The 23,238-nt window shown below is 40.6% G+C and overlaps 1 protein-coding gene across 1 annotated transcript in view; it reads left to right on the top strand.

Moving 5' to 3' along the window:
- The first annotated feature begins 2,149 nt into the window (after positions 1-2,149).
- Positions 2,150-23,238, top strand: part of GRM1 (glutamate metabotropic receptor 1) — a 178,588-nt gene continuing 157,499 nt past the window's right edge. The window contains 1 exon segment of the mRNA XM_030945154.1: positions 2,150-2,864. Within this exon segment, the coding sequence (XP_030801014.1) occupies positions 2,165-2,864 (700 nt within the window). The 5' untranslated portion in view covers positions 2,150-2,164.

Below are 23,238 nucleotides of genomic sequence, written 5' to 3'. Positions count from 1 at the left end.
GCGGAACGGCACATTTCATTGTCTCGGGTCTCCCGAGCGTGGCCTGGGTCCCCTTCTAGCAGCAGCCTCTTGCTTTAACTCCCGCTCTTGCTAATTGAGGCAGGGAGATAATGAATTAAGAGCCACGGGAGGTGAGAGCCAACGCCTCCCCTGTAGCCGCAGCGTGCTCCGGGTGATGCTTCCTTTCTCGTTTACAAGACAATAGCCGAAAAAAAATTAAGGAGGGGGAGAAAATGACTGAACCTTCTGTATGAGATAATGGATGAGCCCGGGATGACCTGTTTTTTTCCTTGCGGTGGAGCGGTGCTGAAGACAGAGGGCACCCGCGCCCAGCCCACAGCCGTCGCCCCGCCGCCAGCGCGCCAGCTCGGGGCGGCCGGAGAGCCGCCAATGCCCGCTCCCAGCAGGCAGGGAGCCACTGCCTCGCCCGGCCAGGTACGTCTCAGGGGTGACCCTCCGGGCGGAGCGCGGGGCTCAGCCGCGGGCCGGCCCGCGGGGCAGGCAGGGCGGGCAGACGGCCCCGGGGCTGCAGGGGCTGCCCGCGGGAGCCGGCTCCGGGCGGCTCTGCCCGCCCGCGGGTGCGGACGCGCAGCAGGACCGCGGCTCCCCCCGGAGCGGCGCCTTCCTCGGGACCGTCCCCAGCCCCCCGCGCCGCTCGGCGGACGCGCAGCCCCGCCGGCCCCGGCACCCGTGCCCCCGGCGGGGAGGGACGGAGCGGCGGCCAGCGCGGGGCGGTGCGTGCCGCGGCGGGCTCCGGGCGCCGGGAGGGGTGTGCGGGTGTGTGTGTGAGTGTGTGTGTGTGCGAGCGGTGCGTGTGTGTGTGCCAGCCACCGTGCGTGTGCATCCGGGGACAGCGCGGCAGCAGCGCCTGGCGGGGGGCAGAAGTTTTGGGGAAGCGCCCCGCAGTGCGGGCGGGCGGCCGAGCCGGAGGTGGCGGGGCCGGGACAGCGGGACACTGGGACACTGGAGCGCCGGGACAGCGGGGTGTCGGGGCAACGACACAGGAGGCTGCGGGCAGGGGACACCGGGACAGGGAGGCGGCGGACGGGGGAGCAGCGGGGCTGGGGTCCGCGGTCCGCAGCTGCCCCGGCTGCGGGCGCTGTCTCGGGTGCTGACGGCTCCTCGAGCAACAGGGACGCGGCCCGGCCGCGCTCCCGGGCGGCGGCGGTGGCGGCGGTGGCATCTCCCCTCCCAGCACGGCGCTCCCAGCCGCCAAGCCCTATCGCCGGGCTCGCCGCCGCTCCCCGCCCGAAGTCTCTCTGCACGGCAGGCGTGCTGGTAAGGCACATCGGGGCTTTGCCCGCGGTTGCCTTAGTAACTAATATGTATTTTCCCCTGCCTTCGTGTGTGTGTGTGTGTCCCTGACTGGATTACAGTTTTGCCCCCTACACACGGAAAAGTTAATCTAAACTGTAGAGTGCTTTTTCTTCTTCGCTGACCTTTAAATGACATTTCCCGTGGCTGGCAGGGTAGACCACTCGCTTTCTCTTTTTGCTCACGTTATGGATGGAGAAAGGAAATGTCTAAACTGCAGGTAATCAGAATTACCTGCAAGCGCAAAGAAAGGAGCGCTTGTCACTCTGCTTTCAGGGCTTGGGCCGCTGGGGCCGGACTAGGGCTCTTCTCCAACGAGCTGCTTACCCACAGAAACTTTTAAAACTTCCCGGGGGCAGAGGGTGTGTGTGTGCTGGCTGAAGATGTGGGAAGTAGCTGCCTTGGCTTGAAATGCAGACACAAAAAGGATTGTAGAAACTCCACATATGTGAGTATGCATGATCACATCAAGGCAAAAAAGTACATTATTTAATCCCTCTTGAAACTTCTCATTGAGTGTTTTATCAAAGCACATTGCCCTGGGCTTTTGAGAAAGCAGACATCTCTGCCTGTGCAGGGTTGCTTTATCGAGCTCAGGTTTGACATCGATTTCCTGGTTACCCCATTTTATCCCCTCTTTCTATGCCACCAGGTTAAAAGTCACTAGGATGACAGCTGTCTTGGCACTTTCAAGAGTGATGCTGTGAGGCTTCACTGTGATGGTATTTGGAGCAACCTGGCTGTCATCAGGGAGAAGCAGATGCCATTTCCTACATGTCCTTAAACCATGTGCAGGCAAGGGGAGCCCATGAAATTTGTAACCTGGGTCTGGATGACATCGTGCAACAAAATGATTGGTTTGCTGCTGGTCTTTTTTCCTGCTCTGCTGCTGGAGATGGACGTGCTGCCCAAGAGTGGGGGTCGGAAGGTTCTTCTCTCTGCAGCCTCCTCACAGCGGTCGGTGGCTCGGATGGACGGGGATGTCATCATCGGGGCCCTCTTCTCTGTCCATCACCAGCCACCAGCTGAGAAAGTGCCCGAGAGGAAGTGCGGGGAAATCCGGGAGCAATACGGCATCCAGAGAGTCGAAGCCATGTTTCACACTTTGGATAAAATTAATGCAGACCCGGTCCTGCTACCTAACATCACCTTGGGCAGCGAGATCCGAGACTCCTGCTGGCACTCCTCCGTGGCCCTGGAGCAGAGCATCGAGTTCATACGGGACTCTCTCATCTCCATCAGGGACGACAGGGATGGAGGCACCCGCTGCATTTCCGACTCGCAGACCCAGCCCCAGACCAGAGTGAAAAAGCCCATCGCAGGGGTCATCGGCCCCGGCTCCAGCTCAGTTGCTATCCAAGTCCAAAATCTGCTCCAGCTCTTCGACATCCCCCAGATCGCCTACTCTGCCACCAGCATCGACCTGAGCGACAAAACGCTGTACAAGTACTTCCTCAGGGTGGTCCCCTCTGACACGCTGCAGGCCAGGGCCATGCTTGACATCGTCAAGCGTTACAACTGGACCTACGTCTCTGCCGTGCACACGGAAGGTGGGTATGGGGCAGCCCCCGCCTTCCCGGGGCGCTGCGCCCTCCGGCTCTGGCACCCGCGGGCACCGTGCGGCGAGCGTGGAGAAGCGGGAGGGGGTGCGGAGGGGTCCCCGGGAGAGGGGCTCGGCGGCGCAGGAAAGGATCGGGCGTCTCCCCGGCGCTGTCCCTATTCGCACACAGAGTGGTTCGCGTGTTTGTAAATAAAAGTTAACAGATGTGAGCGGCGGGATGCGGGGCGGGCAGCCTCGCCCCTCCGGCGGGGCCGGGGCAGGTTCGTGGGGCCGGTGAGTCCGTGGGGCTGATGCACTCGGTCGCTACCATCGCCGGGAGTTTGACAAAACGGGACCAGGGCTCGGCAGGGACTCCGAAGTGTCTAATCCTGATTCCTTAGGATTAGCTGCTGGTTTTCCTGCGTGTGAACTGATTTCCTGGCTCTGCGAATAGTGAGGAAAGAAACCTGCAAAATCCCTCCCCTGTCCAGGTAGTCCCTGCAAAGCCAGGTGCCGTAGGAAAGGGCAGGCAGAGGCTCATGCATCTTGTCTGCAGCTCGAGCAATAGTGAAAGCTATCGCTCTGCACAATCTGTTCATAGTCAACAGGTCTTCTTAGTTTTAAATATCAAAAGAAAAATAGCGATTATAACGTTATTTTAAAGAGGAGACATTGGTTTATAGCCAGGCTAGGTGGACCAACATAAATTGCAGCAGTAATTGCATTTAATATAAAATAAACTTGTGATATATTATTGTGATATAGTCCAGCTGTGGTCCTCAAAATGGGATTTCTAAGTATAAAATTGCAAATCTGCCCACATTATTGCTATAGCTTTGCAACTGTTCTGTCTATCTGAGTGTATCTCCTGCATGGATTTGATTTTTATGATTCCCTGGGCTTACTGAGCTGACTCCACACCTTTATTCTCAAAGAGATGACTAAATAAAATGAGGTAAGAACATATATTGTGACCAAAAAAAAAAAAAAATCTCCAGGAACGGTTACATATTTACAACATTTAGAAGGGAACTGGATTGATCTGGACACAAAACCAGAAAATGCTGCAATTTGAGGGGGCTGAGGGACAAGTGAGAGCATGAAGCAATGACCTGACATTTGCAGTTCATTTATGCCCTGTTCAGATGAGAAAATGAGCTGCTAGCAAGACTCCAACATGAGCTATTAAGATTTTTTATTGTTGACAGATATGATTAGATGCTGTGGAAGGCCAGGATGACAAATAAATATGAAAGGGGTAAATTCTTTGTTGATCTAAATAGCCATCTCTCCCTTCAAGGCACTCTGGGGTGCTCTGCTAACTCACTGTGCCTGAAGAGTTGCCTCAAGGGACTGGCTGCATCTCTGTCTCACTCCTGTTAACATTAGTGGACAAGTATCTCTTTTGGAACAGACAACACCCTCTGAAGGTTCATTTGAAAAAAAGATCATTATAAGCAGCAACTTCAGTCATTAATTGTGAGAAATTTTAATTAGATACCTATTTTTATAATGTTACCGACTGATGAAAAATAATTGTTGCAAGATATTTTAGACTTCTGAAGTGATACTTCTGAAAATAGGGGTAGCCCACAGGACAACACTCCTCTTAGGAAAGGTCACAACAATTTCACAGATCATGCAGCTTGAGATTCGGATTTGCTTTTTTGTTATTAATCTGTGTCTGCCATTAATTTATTGTTAAATTAAAGCAAAAAATATCACTGAAATTATGTAACAAGATTTAACATCGCATTTCTTTCCAGACAGACAAGTTATTTACCCTACCCAATTGCTGTTGGGTAGATTCCAAAGACTTTTTTTCCCTTCTATTTAAAGTGAAGTTAGTATTCATGAAAACTGGTGTAAATGGTTGCATTTCTGTTGTTTCAAATTCCATACATTCACTGTATTGTTAAAAGTGAAATCAAAGACAACACAAAAGCCACTCTGAATAATAGTCTGAGCAGAGCTGCTCCATCCATGCTATGTTTGGAAATAGGGGGATAAAGTGTAGTCAGAAACATTCCTCCTCCACAATTACTCATAGGCCTCTACACAGTCTTTATGGTGGGCTGCAAAATGTGCTGGGAGGAATTCTGGGGTATCACTGGTTGGAGAATCTCTTCAGCAGAGACTCTGAGGAAAGGACATGTTTCTAGGAAATGCACAGGTTGACATTGTGAAGAAGTTAATTCCTTTCCCTTCCAAGATGCAGTTTGGCCCCTTTATAGGGCAGGAAAGCTGCTTTCTTCCTATCTGACCTCTGGTTCTCATGGGAATGGACAAAGTTTAGCTCTTGTAGGCACCCAGCCACAAGGGGATGCAGTGAGACCACTGAGCTGACTGACCGCCTGTGCCAGCAAGGCACACTCCTCAGTCCTCACTGACCCAGGGCAGGGTCATGGAAACTGCCCAGACACATGAGCCCTTTCCCAGTCTGAACCCTCCAGCTCCTCTGCTTACCCTTCCTCTGCTCCTGCAGCCTACCTGAAGCTGGCTGAATGCCCAAACCAATACCTGGGTACACAATTATAGCTTTAATGATAATCAGAAATAAATAGCACACAATTTGTTGCCCAAATTTCTTAACATGAAGCCCATACATGCCATAAGAATGAACATAAAGAGGTAATCCATATAGGATGATGTCTTTAAGTAGTTTGCATTTGACATGGAAATTTATCATTCATATGCCAATATGATAATTAATTAGTGATGATGACTTTTAACTACACTCAGTCTCCACACTCTGGTACATGAAGCTGCATGGAGATGTGTCAGACCTGTTGGGGTTTTTTACACAGTCATTTATTAAGAAGAATAAACATTTTCTGGGTAAAAACTTCACACTCAATAAAATCTGTTTTCAAAGGTCCACATAACACATTGCTTATCTTAGATTAAAATTTGCATATAAGACTCCACATTAAAGAAGAAAAGGATTTAGTTATTTTATTATGTATCTCAGTTAAGCATAGTTGCCCATCATGAGAGTCAATTTTTTCCCAGAGTGGGCAACAGTCATTAAATGCTGTAACAAATCTGTGCATCTGTCAGTGTAAGGCTGTATGACCATATAGCAGTTGCAAAGCATTTTCAAGGCTATTATTTGTTTAAGTTTTCTTCATAGATAATTCAATATTGGAGTTCTTGGCATGTCTACACCTGAAATTTTAGGCTTGAAAGTCATTCTTATCTTGAAATGCATCTGAGTGGATGCTTACCTTTGAGCTCAAGTTTCCTATGGAAATCAAAGACATCAAAAAGCACACTGGTTAAAATTGGGCACAATAAGGGCAGAAGGAGTGACACTTGCCAAGAGTAGCTTTCCAAATGAGATACTCTGGTCTTTAGCAATATAACCTCAGAGTCAGGGATTCTCAACTTAGACCAGGCAGCCACTGGTGCTTTGGTAACCCTTTGAAGAATTATAGGGGCCACTTTCTTCCTTTCCTGGGGAAGAGCCGCCAGGCTGCCCCCAGAACAAGGCAAGAGATAGCAAGCACCGCTGCTGTGCTACTTTCATGCTGAAGGCAGAGAAAATGAATTCCTGGGGATGCCACCAGAAAAGGCAGCGTGGTTATGAGATCGCTGTAGGTTACACTGACTTCCAAAACCCACAAGATAACTGCACCCTGGCTAGTGATCAGAATTAAGTCTCCACTAAATCCCTCACTTTTCCTGTTCCTCTTGTGCAGGGAGCAGGAGAGATGATGGTGTAAGAAGTCCTGTTATCACCTCATCTTCTAAGTACCTCAATTCTGAATAAGCTAATAGAAATACTTAGTGCTTGTACTTGGATTCCATTTCAATCATTGCCTACCTGTTAACCTTATAAAATGTATGTGAGCATTCATTTGAATTCTGTTTGCAATTTATGGACTATGCTTAATTGTAAAAATACCCCTTTATAAACAGGATTTCCATTCCAACAGATTAACATGCAGACTTTGCAGAAGCAACCTTGGAAATGGAATGATTAAGCTAATTGCACCAAATTTGGACTGTTTAGAAATTAATTTTAGAGAACAGTGAGATGTTTCTGGTCTTGATTAAATTTTGTCAGATTTGTATTGCCAGGCAGTTCCTTTTTCTTGAGTATAAGGCTTAAAATGAACTATGACGAAGCAGATGGCACAATTGTAAAGATTTTCAGATCAAAGTAGATGGTAAGTATATTATCTTCACAATGATTTTTGATAACCTGACTGCTGCATACTACCCATTGTACAGGAAACTCATAAACATGGTTATATGTGTTGGAAAGAGGATGGAAAGGCACGAGTCCTGCACTTTATTGCAAATTTCACAAGAAAATTGTGAATTTTCACAAGTTCATTCAGTAGAACCTACTAAAGTAGCTTTAGATGTGGTGGAAGGTAACACATCTGGTTAAAGATAAGTGGGGCTATATTGATCAAATAGCTCGAAGGAATGATTTTCATAAAATTGTGTTTAATTTCTTGAAGGTGTTTCTGACAATGTTTTATTATTAATTCTATAGCGTCACCTAATAAATACTTTTTGATAAAATTATTGTCAGGCAACAGAATAAGGAATTCTAGTTTAAATGTTTGGAATTCTAGAGAGTGCAAATATTTCTACAGATACCAACAATTATAAAAATGCTCTTACAGGTTAAGCTCATGTAGTGGTATGAATTGTGCTGAGATGTGTATTCATAAATGCAGATTTCAATCTAATTTTTTTTGTGTTTAACTTGTTTCACTAATCATCTTCATAGGCTTTGTGACATGAAAAAAGGAAAGGCATATATCCCAAGGAAAACAGAAATTAGTTTCAAAATAAGTATCCCTACATTGGATGGATCCCATTAATTGTATTAATTAGAAGGTGCTGGGAGAATAATTTTCATAGATTAACATTGGAAAAATGATGGTTGGTGACAAACACCATAGAGATCAAGAGAAATTACTTCTTGAATATATATTGCTTTGCATTACTCCTAAATTCACAAATAGTATAGCTTTTCAACTACACTACTGGCAGCTGCATGAGTTATATCAGCTCAAAAGGTTCATTGAACTCCTGTGCCTGCCTTCTCAGCAATACTGCTAGAGTTCATATTTATCCGTCAGCACAATGTGTTCATTTGTGCTTTATTTTTTTCTACATTATGTCCTTGCTATCAGATTTTTATGTCCTACAATCCTTTTTAACTCCTGCAGGTTTCTTGTCTCATTGAAGACTCTAAATAATGTTAAATGACCTTAGCTTTCTCAAAAAGCTATGTCCAAATGCCTCTAAAATATACCTTTGAAACTTAGGTTTGTAACATGGAGGTGCTTGCACTGAGGTTTCTTAGACAGAAAACAAAAAGCTAAAAATATAGAGTAAAATGGAGTAAAATAATATAACTAAAGCAGTGTCACCCACTGAGAAAGATTCTTTAGGGGCCTGATACATCAGAGAGCTGGTAACGGTAGTGAGAGACCAGAAGCATTGCACCTGCCACATGCAGCCCAGAAAAATGCTGAGCAAAGTCATTACTAACTGGGGCTCCCTGACCCACATGAAGCAACACAGGGATTTCACTTTATCTTCTGGGTGGCAGAAGTGCTTGCTGCATAAACCACTGTCACAGATGGCAGTAATTAACATGTGTGCCTGTAGTCTGAACTGGAGGGCCCGGAATTGACTGGGCATGATTGCACCTGAAATAACTGTCCTTTCGCCCATGGGTATCTAAGGAATACTGAGGGTTGTCACCAGACATGGTTGGAGAGAGGCGTGCAAGGCACAAATGCCATCCAGTGGGTAACTGGCTCAGGTTTGCAGTCTAATTTTTCAATAGTGTTTTCTCAAACACTACTATTACTATTATTGCTATTAATATACATCTTAAAGAACAATTTCTAAATCTGATTTGCCAGCAGGAAGTTGGCTGTTGAGAGAGAGGCTGAATATGAAAAGAAACAAGAGCAGGACTGAGCATATCTCCACAGTTCCAGTCAGTAGCAAGTTCCCAAGTCCTAGGGCTACCAGCCACCCATGAATATTTCCTTTAGGAGTTTGTCCAATCCCATTTTGTATCATGTATACTTTGGTCTCTAGAGTATCACAGAATCACAGAATGGTTAAGGTTGGAACAGACCACTGGAGGTCATCTAATCCAGCCTCCCTGCTCAAGCAGGGTCCACTAAAGCACATTACTCACGATTTTGTCCAGATGGCTTTTATATATCTCCTGGGGAGGAGATTCCACACTCTTTCTGGTCAGCCCGTTCCAGTGCTCAGTAATACTCACAGTAAAGAAGTTCTCCTTCAATCTTATAAATTAATTGTTTCTTATGTGAAGAAATGTTTCCTTAAAACTACTCTTTGATAGCTGCATTACCTTCAGAAGTTCATACAAAACTATTCATCATTTGTTAATCCTGATCATTATTCTGTACTTCTAATTCCAATATGAAATGTGAGCAAGCAGAGCTACATTCAGTATTCAGGGTGGGGGTACAGCATGGTTAAGCTCCCTTGTGAGGTAACAATTTCAGTATTGCTTTCAGACCTTTTGTGATAAACTTCCAATTGTCCATTACTTTTTAAATTACCACCATGCACTGAAAGAATGCTGTTAGAAAATACCTTAAAATTACCACAAAATCTTCTTCATAAATGGTAAGCCTTACTTCAGAGGCTGTTATACACCACAGGGTTATCCTCGTGTGTTCGTGTGTTACCCTTACTTTATTAACACAAATTTTATTTCCTACACTTTGGTTCCTATCTGTTACCCCATTATTAATCCAGAACCTTCTGTTGTATCCTGTATTACCTCTATTTCTGTCAGAGACTTTAATAAGAGACCTCATCAAAACTTTCTTAAATCCTAAATACTCTTAGTATAGTATTACTCATACGATTACCTCCTCCAAAAAAGAAGGTATTTAGCTTCTGAGATATGTGGGGGTTTTTCTGAAAAGTTATGTTAGTTTTTCCCTGATATGACATATTTATTTATTTGTACCTTAATACTGTTTTGTCATTGTTTCTACTAATTAGCTTTGTGAAGAAATATCTGAAGTCTGCAGAAATATCATGTCTGTTGTTCACTGGATTACCCTCTGTGCCTCTCTACTCTCCATAAATTCAGTTAAAAATGAAAACTGATATGTGAAAATATAAAATTGCTTTTTCTACTTTACTGCTTGCTTTTGTGCTAAGGCCCCTGTAAGTGGTATTAACATGCCCCAATATAATATCAGCTGGTATTGGAAATTTGTTGAAGTCCACCTTATGAATTTGGATTTGTTCTAAAATATGTTCTATTGACACTCAGAGACAATGGTTCATTTCTATCCTACATAAGGAATGACCATTGTGTAAGAACTGTCCTATCTGCCTTTGCTAGCAGAGCAGACTGAGAGAATTAATTTAACTTTTCTGTTGTGGTTTTATCTTCCCTGAGTGCTCTCTTTATATAATTGGCTATCATAGAATATCAGGCTAGTTTCCCATTTCTTGAATATTTGAAGAATAGTGGGTTATTAGATTCTATGCCTTTATGTCTCAGAATTGCTTCATCTTGCTTTTTTCTGGTTTTGTATTTCAATTGTCAAGGTATACTTTGTTTTCTTTCCCTCATTAGGGTACAACTTAGACTTTTCAAAGTAGTTGTTTTAATTTTATTTATTTGGTTTTGTTTATTTTAATAGCATTAGGAAATTTACTTTTTTGCTTTTTCATGCCAGCTTTTTAAATCCTTTTGGAGCTTTGGCTCTAACTATTCCTGGCTAGTCATTATGTAATTTTTTAGTATTTCAGTCTTTTGGCTACTCCTTTTAGTGTCCTTGAAATTAGCTTTCTCATCTTGATATAATTTATTTTGCTTTGAATTAAACATTACTTTTACTGATTATTTTTATTTCACATGCAGCTCTCTTTTGTCTTATCACTAAAGTATAGTCACAATTGCAGACCACTTTTTGGATAGTTAGGTCTTAACAATTTGTTTATAGCTCAAGACTAAATTAAGAGCTGCTTCTTCCTTTGTAAGTTCAATGAACAAATGAGTAACGCAAGAAACACATGAAAAAGAAACCAATACAAAGTATGTAAGATTTGTCTTCATTTTTCATTATCTAACCTACAGTCTGGCACTGCTACCTACAGATCCAGAGTGTCTTAATAGCATTTTGTGACATGGGCATTGTGCATCACAAACTGTTTCCTCCTCTGCTGAGCCACTGCCTAAGTGGCGTGTGTCTATCAAAACCCAATGTGACAGATATTTCATTTTACTGACAAGTCATATTGTTTGTTCTGTAGTATCACGGTCCTTTGTTCAAACAATTTTTATTTCATAATCTCTCTTGAATATTTTTATAGACAAATGAATTTCTTAAAGGATATTTGAATAATGTTAACAGCTATCAATGATTTATTAGTCCCTTGAAAATTTGACAGTATTATTTTAGACATGGGCTTTTGGCAGTTCTGGTAGACAAAGCAGAGAAGATCATGTCCTGTGCTGGTGCAGAGAGCAAGTGTAGCAATAAGGCTCCTATCAAATGCTCATTGAAGTTAATTGGTGGCCCTCTGTTGAGACCAGTGGATCCTGAATGGATCTCAGCATGGCCATCAGATGTTGTCTTTTCAGGTTATTGAGCTGACAATACTCAGAAAGCTGTAAAAATCCACAGGGGTTGTGAATCCCACACCTAGGTGTATGCCATAGTTAATTGGGAGTAGTGTAAGATTGTGTGAAAACAAAGCTTTGTTTGTTGCATTTGCATCAATATTAGAGGACATTGAGATAAATAACTTTTTCCTTCTAACTAGAAGGAGGCTGAGTCTAGTTCTTCCCATTCAAGTTCCCCAGTGAATTTAACACTTGCTTCTCTTTACAAAATGTTTGAGGAACAAGCCTTCATTTTCTTAAATGCAGCTGTTTAACCAGCAACATTCATCCTTATTAATCTGCGTAGTAATTTCCCAGCCATTTATTCAAACAAAACTCCTCCTGGAAAACAGCAATAAGAACCAGACATGAATATTGCTCAAATGACAACTATTGGGAATCTGAATAAGTGTTCATAAATATTCTCTTAAAATGTTTGGCCATGCTCCATTGAACACTGAATATCTTTTCCTAGGTGGAGTAGAATGTAAAAGATAAATTTGCAATTAATTGTCAGGAAGTGAGAAAACCTTTGAAGCTTGTTTATGAGCCTTTCTTACCCATGTGGTGGTGTGGAAAGGCTTCAGCAAATGAAAATTTGACATGTAGGAGTTCATGCTGGTTATTGAAACTGGTGATCCTCCTCCTGAGAGTCTATTTCCCGAACTGCAAGTTCCACATGAGTAGATCTCAGTCTCTTGCCAAAACAGCAAATATATGAAACTGAATATTGGTAGTACTGTTAAGAAATGCTGTTTTACGAGCACTAGAAAACTGTAGGATTATTTGAGAGACTGGAAAGTAAAATCCCACTCCTATTGAACTATTCATAAAGGGTTACAGTGGCAGGCTGACAGCATTCTTTTGGAGGATGCCCTTATTTTCCAGGCCATATTTCCTGGGAGGATAAACCCATTCAACATCGGATTAAAAACTCTACAGCTGTCAGCTATATGAAGCAAAATGCTGAGCTGGGACAGCTGCTCCACTGGAACAAAAGTGTTGAAGATTTTGAGAAGGGAGAATGAGCCAGGCAGCAGCCCTAACAGCAGCCCAGGCAGACTGGGTGTCACTTACTCCTTTCTTGTTCCCTTCCACCCTCAAGGCACTACAATTGTGGCTCTCAGGTGTCACTACATTTCCAGTTAAATAGGCTTAACCTTCCTCTTTCAGGTGGATACCTGCACAGCTCAATCCATTCTTTGTCCTCTGTCAAGTTAGACCAGGACTCCAACATCTGGCAGCTCAGTCTGGGCATACTAAGTGACATGGTGCCAGTGTGTGTCAGCTAGAGGCAGAATTCCTTCCATTCCCACATAGTGCCAACCTGGAAATGTCATTACGACAGGAAGGTTCTCCAGGAGTTCCTTATGGATTTGTCACCAAACTCAGAAAGAGATAAACAATACTCTATTAAACATATGTCCCTAACCATGCCCTAGTTTTGTGCTTCAATGCTGGCACCCTGAAAAAGGCTAGGATAAGGATGTAGTAAAAGTGGCATTGAGACACTAATGTGCAAAACTGATGCTCTGAAGTTGAGTGAGTCAACAAATATTGATTTCAATATATTATAGAGCAGCCAAAAATGGACAGTATTGAGTTATACCAAAAATTCAAACACAAAAGACAAATGAGCTATGACAGACAGTTCTGGCTACCAAGACAGCAATCCCCAGAATAACAGTAAGATGGTGATGCAGACTTCAGCTGACAAAAAACTGTAATTAAATTAAAACAAATCAGTGTGATGCTATGAAGAATAGCTCTTTTCAGACAAACCTGATTTTATTCCCTGATGAAAATGCAAACTTGGTAGTTACAGATTGGAAGTGCAGATCAAGTATCTTAGATTTCTTTTCAGGCACTGAACCAGTCTTACAGAATATTTTCATTGAAAAAGCACTGTGCAATGTCAGAAAAACAGATGTCCCATAATTTTAAACTCAGCACACTGATCTCAGCAAGTCAAGGGTGACCATCAAGTGCAGCTTACACAGTAGAATTGTGTCCTTGAAAGAAGTCCTAATACACTTTATGATTATAGAGGAACTATGTATAAAAAAGTCCCAACCCAAAAGCTAATGTCACCCTTGAGAAAGTGAGAACTTCACCTCAGTCTAAGGATTATTACTTTTAATTTTGGTATTTGTTCAGTTCTGTTGTTGACTTTTAAAAATCAATATTAAAATATTGAAAAGAGATAGGGATAAACCTCTGAATGATTTGCGGGCTGGAAAAATGTGCTTAATAGCAGGAATCCAAACCAGATTAATCTGTCTGGTTTTTCAAAAGGACATGCAGTTATATGTGACAAAAATGCTTATTTTCCCCCAAGCAAACAAAGCTCTGCATCCTAATGGTTAAATCTACTGATTGCTGGTAAGCCAACAAATTCCAATTAGAAAAAGACTAATGTTTTTACTTGTGCTGCTGATTAATCACTGAGTTAAATGACTGAGTATAGTTCAAACTTTTGATGTTGTCTAATCAAAATTAGCTGCAAATATCCCAGAACAGTGTTATTTGAAATGCATGTCACTGGACACAGCACAGCTGGATCTGGAGCAAATGTATGGGCTGGAATTTGATAGGTGATATGGACAGATAATAAGAGCAGACAATTCTTTTGTCATTAAATCTTGCTCATTAGTGAATAGTTTTGATTATGTAGGGAGGTGAGAAAAGAGTAGCTTAATATTTTGTTTATTCAGCTGCCTAGGAACTATATACTAACAAAGTATCAGTCAAATTCAGCCCACTGTTTCAGTTTACATGCAGTATTTTAAGTCAGTGTTTGTCCTCTCATCAGCAGCTGGTGCCTATAATGCATTTTGCCCTTAGACTACAGAGCCCCAGTTCCTACTGGTTTTGTTTGCTTGGGGGAAATTTCCATTTGCATGTGGAATTTATATTTCACTTATTCTCTTACTTGTGATACAGATGTTGGCCCCTGTGACTGAAGAAAACCACAAGTTTTCTAAAAAGATGCAATGACATTTTCCAGAGGTCTCACCAATTAGAATACTGCTTTGTACCTAAAATTATTTAATTCATGTGACAGCCCATGCAAAGTAAATGAAAAAATTGAAAAACACTATGAAATAAAGCTGGAACTTGATAGCTCAGTTAATTGACATTCTTACCCAGCAGTTTTTCTAGAAATTAATTCAGTGCTGGATTTCTGATTATCTGTTTTAATTTTAACAGCTGTAATATGGACATCAATATTTTCTGGTTTTTTCAGATCCCAACCAACATGTTATAACACAATCCCTTAATGCAATGAACATCTTAATGTACTTTTACAAGGCAACTTAGAATATAGCCATGTTTGTAAAATCCTTTGTTCTTGTCACATCCACTTCTGACTTTTCTACTGAGTCCAAATATATGTGAAATAATGCATTCCACCTTTGTCACAGATGTGTTGTTGTCTGTGAAGTGAGAAACAGAAATGCACTGGTACCATATCCAGAGTCACATGACTATTTTCTATAGTTCATATCCTGACGACATATGAATAATAAAATTGTCTTCAAAGTTCTGGTAAAACATCTGTATTCAAAGCTGTGTTTGACTGTAATGAAGTCAGTAGGAGCTATTGAGTGAAATTTAGCTGTGTTGATGCTGTGTGATGATCCTATAAGGTGCAGAATGCTCTTGCTTGATCCCAAATGGCAAGTGAAGCTATCTTAACTTTATGCACTTGGATTATGGAGGGTAAGAACAAACCACACGCTTAGACAATACAGTTTCTGAGGTAGATGGCATCACAGCAGTGCCCAGTGCCTCACAGGATGAAGCCAGGTGTGCTTATCTCACATTGAAGACAGATTTTCTACTGATAAAGCAGACATTTATAAGCCTTGTAAGGGACTCTGCAGTGGGTTAGTCTAGGGGGAAACCAAAAGGGTTAGAACTGTGCATATCAAGGGATTATGAGAATTGATGAGTGGGTTAAATGAAGACAGGCTGCAACCCACTGGAGAAAAAAGGCAGGATTTTGGATGTGCTGTTTTGAAATGACAGGAAAAGTTAGTTGCTGCTGTCTTAATGTAAAGTGTAGTGCTGAAGTAACTGATTAGGTTGGGTTTCTAATTTCTAATTATTTTCTAATTTTATGAATAGAAGATCAAGGTAATTAGGCACCTAACTGAATGTTGAAACTTAATTGCATTTGCCCATGTAAAAGCTATGATTTATTTTTAAGTATTTTGTTTGTTTTGCTTTAATTACTCATTTGCTATACTGGATTACACTATGGTAAACGTCACCTGGATTTTTTTCCTCTCTCTCTGTTATAATGAATAATCTTAGAGTGCTAATTGGTATGTGCTTAAATTCTCAAGCTTAGGCAGCTCTTTTATCATAATACATGCAGGAAAATAACACACAAAGCAGAAAAAGAAAGAAACTACTTCTGTGTCTCTGCCACACAAAGATTTCTGATGTAAAAGGCTTTTTTGGTGTTGCCAGGATTCTTCTACTTCCACAAACTTTGACTCCCAAGGATGATATCTTAAATTGTCTAGCCTCTAACAAATACTAATTTAAAATTTGGAACACACCATACTTTGTGAAACAGAAATTAAAAAAATATATAGATCACATCTGGAATAAGCCCTATCTGTGCTTCATTTTTTAGGATGCAGGTTTCATTTTCTAAGAGCAGCATGCAGAAGGTGACTGGAAATGACCATGAAAGGACACTGGGCTGCCTCATTTTGGCGGGAAATTTGTTGATGTGATAGGGTTTTTGTTGAATCATTTGCTTTTGCTGAACCAGCACTTTAGAAAAAGGAAAATATCCTATAGGAATCTTCTAACTGTCTCTGCCTCTGACCCCAGGTCTCATCATCTCATCCCTAATAATGATAGCCAGTACCTTTCTGTATGTTGCCTCCTAGTCTTTCCTACAACTCCCTCTCCCAGGCTAGTATCTCAAAATCCATATTGATACTTAGAACAATCTCTAAAAAGCTCACTTGGCTTTTTATTGTTTTCAGAAGGTAGTGCCTTATGGAAAAGCACACAAGTACTGCAAAATCACTCATCTTCAGTACTGCTCTTTTCATGTTTATAACATAATCCACCAGATTTTTGTAGCTTGGAAAACAAGGCATAAGCATCTCTGAACCACACAAAATGTATGATCATGCCCTCAATCAATAGCAAGTGCATTTTCTTTAGATTGAAAAAACTAAATGCCTGAGCTGAGCTGCAAGCTTAGTTTTCAGACAGGCAAAGAATTTGAAAAAAAGCTTTGTAGTCATTACAATTAGATCATCATTGGGGTTTTTTTCCCTCTAGATTATTTTAATGTAAGAATAACTTTCAATTTTATTTCACTGATATCCATTGAAGAATTGCCACTGAGTTGTGTAGGAAGAGGTTTGGTTTTAATTATTATACAATGCAATATAATAGATTTATATTATATATCATAATTTCAATGCAAATATACATGCATATAAGCAAACTGTCCATGTATATGAGGAAAGAAGGTTATAAAACACAGAACCTAAGGGGAAGCCTGTACATCTTACAAACAGAAACACAATTTTTGTGTAGGAAGATTTCAGGGATACATTCTAAAAGTGTTAATCTCTATAAGGAATTGCACTGTGGTCATGTAAATTTGAATTTCAATCTCAGAGAAACTTTATGCTGCTACTAATGATCTTTGTGGTGACAAAGTCCATTGTTATTTAGAATAAAGGGAAAAGGGTTTTCTCTATACTGTAGTCAGGAGCACAAATAGACAGAAGCATACATTTAAAAAAAAAGAGGGACAGGGTAGAGCACACCTGCAGGCACAGATGCTTTACCTTTCTACCTTTAACTTCTGCAACTTTGATTTCACTCAGAGTATATAAATTCTGTATATAGCAAGAAGTTCTGCTCACTGCCAATTAGGATAAGACCCAACAGAAAAGAGGGCTCTAAATATGTGTCACAGTTAAATGAAGAGAACACAACAAAACAAGAAATGTTTTCTCTTAGCCTAACACACCTTGAAATGGTGATTGGTTGCACCTTGGCTTTAGAGATAAGTGATTCATTCTTGCATTTATTATGGAAAAGGACAACTGAAATTATTTCAACATTAGGAAAATGTTTTATCCTGGGCCACTCTTAAGAACCAAGAAAGGACACATGATAGGGTTTCTTATTATAAATGTCATCTCACTGATCACACTAACTGAAGAGGTTTTAGATCAACTTTTCCCCGAGAAGAGGAGAAGACCATTTTTTGAAGCATTACTGTCAAATGTGACACTGCTGTATTTTGCAAGAACTGTTTATGTGTTCATTATTCCCTGTGGAGGCAAAAAGGAACCAGCAGCCAGCCACCCACACAGCTGCTCACTCACTCCCCACTCTGTACAGAGGGGACAAGGAGAGATAATAGGTAGAACAGTGAATCCAATCAGCTGCAAATCCGAACCATGGCCCATACAGACTGCTATGAGGAAAGTTCACTCCATTGTAGCCAGATGCAGTAGAATCCAGGTCAAGAAACACCTTATTCAGTGATTAAGCCACTCTCCTATGTGAAAGATATATTTTCTTACTCTTTCAGGTTGAAATTGAAGCTATTTTGCCCACTTCTCTGATAAGTGCTCTAAAAGCTGAACTGCTTGATTTGAACTTCCATGTCTGCAGAGGCCTCATTGAGTTTCTAACATCACATTGAAACTTTCACAACTAATACCTTAGAGATAATGGCATTAACATTTCAAACCTTAGCCACGCAAGGACTTAGAAGTGTAAAGTTATTTAATCTTGATTTACAGCCTAGAGCATTCTTATGGACAATTCCTACATTGCATGCTTTGTGCTTAAGTAGCCTGGATACCTGTGTGACCAACTGTACTTATGAGATATAGAAATATATTACAGATAAATGACATTTCATGCACTTCAGTTGGAAAATTTTTCCATTTTTAAGATGTTCCCAAGGGTTTTAGAAGTTGTGGTGTTGTGAGAACTTTAACTGTTTTGAAATAGGAGATATATTTTAGGAATACCGAGTATAGACAGAGGTCTAGCCTTAGTGCCACTTGAGCAGAAGTTTCACAAGACAAAATTCAACTTAAAAATCATACAATTCTCCAGACATTTTCTTGAAGGATGCCTTACACTGTATAATTGTATGTGTGCACTTAACTCGCTTTGAAATCCAGCCTGGTAAGTTCCTTAGAACAAATTGTTGTCTTGAAATGTTGTTCTGGAATATAATTCCTTCTACAATTTAAACCCACGGAACACTTTACTTTCAGATGTTGCTTTGGAGTGAGTTTGTTTGTTTATTTGTTTTTGATCTGAGAAGGAGACTCTGCCTTTGTATAGCTCACTCAAAGTCACATCTTTCTGTCTTTCATGATCTTGATGGCTACTCTTTGAGATTTCACCATTTTTCCATTTTCTTGTAATGCTGGGTATCAGTGCAGAAGCAGTCACAATACTGTGAATTAGAGGTAAGGTAGTATAAGCTCTGTTACCACAGTACCACACTCATCTGCATAACTAAACCCCAATTCTATTTTTCATAGCCATAGCATTACCTTCAGGGATTATCTGTTATAATTACTACAACAGTAATTGCATCCCATGATGGACTCCAATGTCCCTTAAGTGCAGAGTTCTTAGTTCTTGAAAGTTTAAATTTATGTGTGTATTTAACTGCATATTTCTTTGTCTATGTCCAGTTTCCTGACTAACCTAGATCAGACTGCATTGGTAACTTGTCTCCCAATCTTGCTGTCATTTGCAAATATTATTGGTAATGCTTTTGTATTTTTGTTTTTCCAGGTCACTGCTTAATGTTAACTTGTAAAATCTATGGACAGATCCTTATGGGACACAATAAAGAGACACCCAATCAATTAGTGTTCCTTTACTGCAAGTGTATGTTGAAACCTACCAGCCAGACTTTATTCTATTTTATGTCTGCAGTACATTTCTTATCATTCCAGGTTCATAGTGAAAATGTCATGCGAAATGAACATAGATGTCCTGTGGAAATTAAATTGCATTGCATTGACTATATTACTCTTGATAACCAAGATTATAAATTCAATTAAAAGAGATGATTTGGATAACTGAATTGGAAACACCTAGTTTCCACATACACAAAATGATTGGCAAGCCTTACATTGCCCCATTCCCTTAATTTTTTTGTACACAAATTTCATGTCAGCTGACAAGCTATTATTTTTTCCAAAATGGATGTCAGGCTGACAGACCTGTAATTACTCGGGTTAACTCACTTATTCTTTTAAATATTGCACAACACTGCCTTTCTTGCAGACCTCTGGCACTTCACAACTTCCAATAGCTATCAATAATAGTTTCTAGTAGTTTAGAGGCTTATCAGCAACTTCTGTCAGAAGTTATCTGAACACATCCATTTAAAAATGCCTGACCTTTTGGAGCTGCCACTTGATTTCCTTCTGAGTTGGGAAGGGACATTACCATTCATCATCACCATCAACACCGTCATCATCTTCTGGTATGTATACATTATCTGTCTCTTTCCCAAAATACATAAAATAAGAACTTATTAAAAGATTCTTTCTGTTCTACAAAATCCCTTCTAGCACTGACCCATCATCATTGTCCTTTTTTTTCTTTCTTTTCCAATGTTCCCAGCTTCTAAAACTTCTCTCTTACCTTTTGGACTGCAATAGCACTGGCCAAATGGCATAATTTAATTTTTCTCTGTAAGAAGAAGGTCAGTTCAGATCTAAGCAAAGAAAGTGGCTGGGGAGGGATTACTGGGAGAGGCAAAGGAAGGCCCAACTTTGCTGCCCAGTTTTAGGATCCACATTTTAGGATCTGCCAAGAACAACCAACCTGCTGCCCCAAAGCTTTCACCTGTCCCTAAATCCCAGGGCCTCTCCTGCCATCTGCTAATGCTTTTGACTAACTCTGAGTCAGCTCCAGTTACAGAGCTCCCTGGGTAGCAGATGGCTGGTGGTGCTGTGTGCTCAGAAGATGGAAAATCTCTAATGGTGTCCCTCAGAAGGATTGCCCAGCCAACATTTGGTTCTTGAGTCACTGTTGTGCCTATAGATGTGCCTGCAGTTGGGTTTTGCATTGAAGGAGCAGTGGTATTTTGTTTCTGAAGGATGGTAAGCGCAGCAGTTTTCTCAGGGGAAGTGTCTATTCCAAGTGTTGTGTTCTGACATAACTCTATGAGAAAAGAAAGAAAAATGCTCATTTGTTAAAAAAAAACCTACTTCACAGCACCCATTTGGTAAGAGACAAAACCAGCTTGTCTGTCTCTTGCTCTCTATACGCACATGAATATACAGAACTGCTTCAGATGTTTTTCATTGACATTGTGTTTTATGTTCTTCAACCTCTATTAATATGAATGCCCACTCAGAATAAAACATTGCTTAGGGAGGTGAAGGGGGAGAAAAAACCCCTATTAATCCACTCAAATTAAGTCGTGAAGAAAAAATAGTTTGCGGAAATCTCAAGAAATTTTAAGAAAACCAGAAAGATTTCTGCCTTTGCATTTTCTTCAGATTTGTTAAAATAAGATTGCAGGCATCATGTCAGATGAGCACCAGTGCTTGCAAGACTGCATTTATCAAGTTCTAACAAGAGGATGAAGGAAAATTGAAATGCCATTACAATCTTATTTCTTGTTAAAAGTGAAGTACTAGATTTTGCACTAATTCATTCAGACAGATGATATTCTGACAGAACTGACATCTATAACAAAATGTGAATAAAGTGGATGCAATTCAGGAAGTGATGTTTCATCCTTTTTTCCTAGCACTATGATGTCAATGTAATAGATAATTCAGATTTGGATTTCTTTTTTCTTAAATCCATTTATCTTTGATCATCAATACTTTTTGTTATAGGCAGACACATACTTACAAAAATAGCAAAATCATTACCTTCTTAGATTGTAAGAAAAATGAAACAATTAATCTCATTAATATTGCCAAGGAAAACTGTCCCATCTAACCTCTATTTCCAGGCAATATGTGTGATAACACTTTAAAGTATGACGTTGTTAACAGCCTTTTCTGTCTCAGGTTGGATTTTTTAATTGAAAATGCAAACATTATTATAGCTGCTGATGAGACTTAACAGAAGATTGAGTGCTGTGGGGGGAACTCCCGCAAGTCACTTTCCTATAAAACTTCAGTTACAGCTTTCTTTGGGTTGTAGGGTTGACAGCAAGGTTGGTAGTGAGTGTTCCAACAAGACATTGCAGACTTTTTCAGATGTCATTTTTACTCTTGATTGCTGGTTATTGAGTTAAACTCTAATCTTTGGCTGAGAAGTGCCAAGTGAAAATCATCACACCAGGGTTTTAGTCCAGATAAAAGCTCTGCCATTCCTGAGCTTTTCTTTAGATGTTACAATGAGGCTTCTCTAATGCTCACTGAGTGGAAGTGGTTACAAGGACAGCATCAGCCACAACTATTTTAGGAAGCAGTACAGGGCACAAAGCTGACAGACCAGTGCACTATTTCAGAGGTCAATTAAGGCTTACATGAGGAGAGGTGACTCTCCCAGGCAGATGTACTTGGAGTATGCTACCAAACTTGGTCCCAGCCCCACTGAGAACCTAGCTGCCACTCAGTTGTCTTTCTGAGAGTGTTTGCTTTCCCCCCGCAACTGAACAATGAAAAAATCTTGGTGAACAAAAAGAGATAATCACATTCTGTTCCTTTGGCTGCAAACTGCTATGCAATAGATAATTTCAGAAGATTCCTGTATGTTAATTTGGTAAATAAAGTTTACCTGGTTTTCCTTTTTTTATAATTGCAGTAAAGTGTCAGACAATGCATTAAAAGTACTATCTTCAAATATCATCTTTAAATAAGAAGTTAAACTTACCCTTAGCAGAGTCTGGTGATTTACATTTTTTTAATGAGATCCTATTTTGTTTTGTCTCTAATCTCTTCATTTTGTTTTTAGCATATCTCATTAGTTTTGATACGCCTACTTTGTTAGCTAAGGAAGATGGAATACGACAGTTCGGAAATACTGTCATTCTATACTCTCAGAATTCTCAGAGGCATTGTATAAGCCTGAAACCTTCATTTTTTTCAGCAGTCATTTGCTTGAGCCTCTGCTTTTGAAAAAAAAATCAGTAGATATTCAGTCCAGATAAATTTAAACTTCTTTTAAAGGGGCAACATGGAAATATTTGTTTTCAATTTAATAGGAGCTTGAAATTTCTCAGAAAGCACTAACCTGAGAGGAGACAAACTATTTAAGTAAAAATGGAAATCCTTAAGCAAAAAGCCAGTAGTCATCAGCCTTTATTATTGTTACAGAGTAAAGCCTTTTCACAGAATCACAGAGTATTCAGAGTTGGAAGACACACACAAGGATTGTGTCCAGCTCTTAAGTGAATGGCCCATACAGGGGTCAAAAAAATGAATACATTTCATTTTTAGATATGTCTTGATGAAGTGGAAGATATATATTTCACTTCAGCTGACCTTTAGCAGACTTTAAAAGCTTTTTTTACAGGGTCATTTGTCTTTTCTGATTCTTTGGTAACCTTGCCTTGGCTCTTTCACTCATAAATAAGATGTATTTGATGGTTTTCCAATGTTCAGTAACAAGTTCTGGGGATTTCTTATACTGTTAGATTTTTCCACTCTGTACACTGAGGGTTCTTTTAATTAATCTCAAAATATAATTGGTTTATCTCTTAGATTCCCAAAAGCCTGTGAGTGGGTTTTGTTAACTA

The sequence above is a fragment of the Camarhynchus parvulus genome, chromosome 3, assembly GCF_901933205.1.
Source record: "Camarhynchus parvulus chromosome 3, STF_HiC, whole genome shotgun sequence".
Taxonomy (NCBI): Eukaryota; Metazoa; Chordata; class Aves; order Passeriformes; family Thraupidae; genus Camarhynchus; species Camarhynchus parvulus.
Note: the sequence above shows the minus strand (reverse complement) of the source record. Positions and strands in the feature narration are given on the sequence as shown.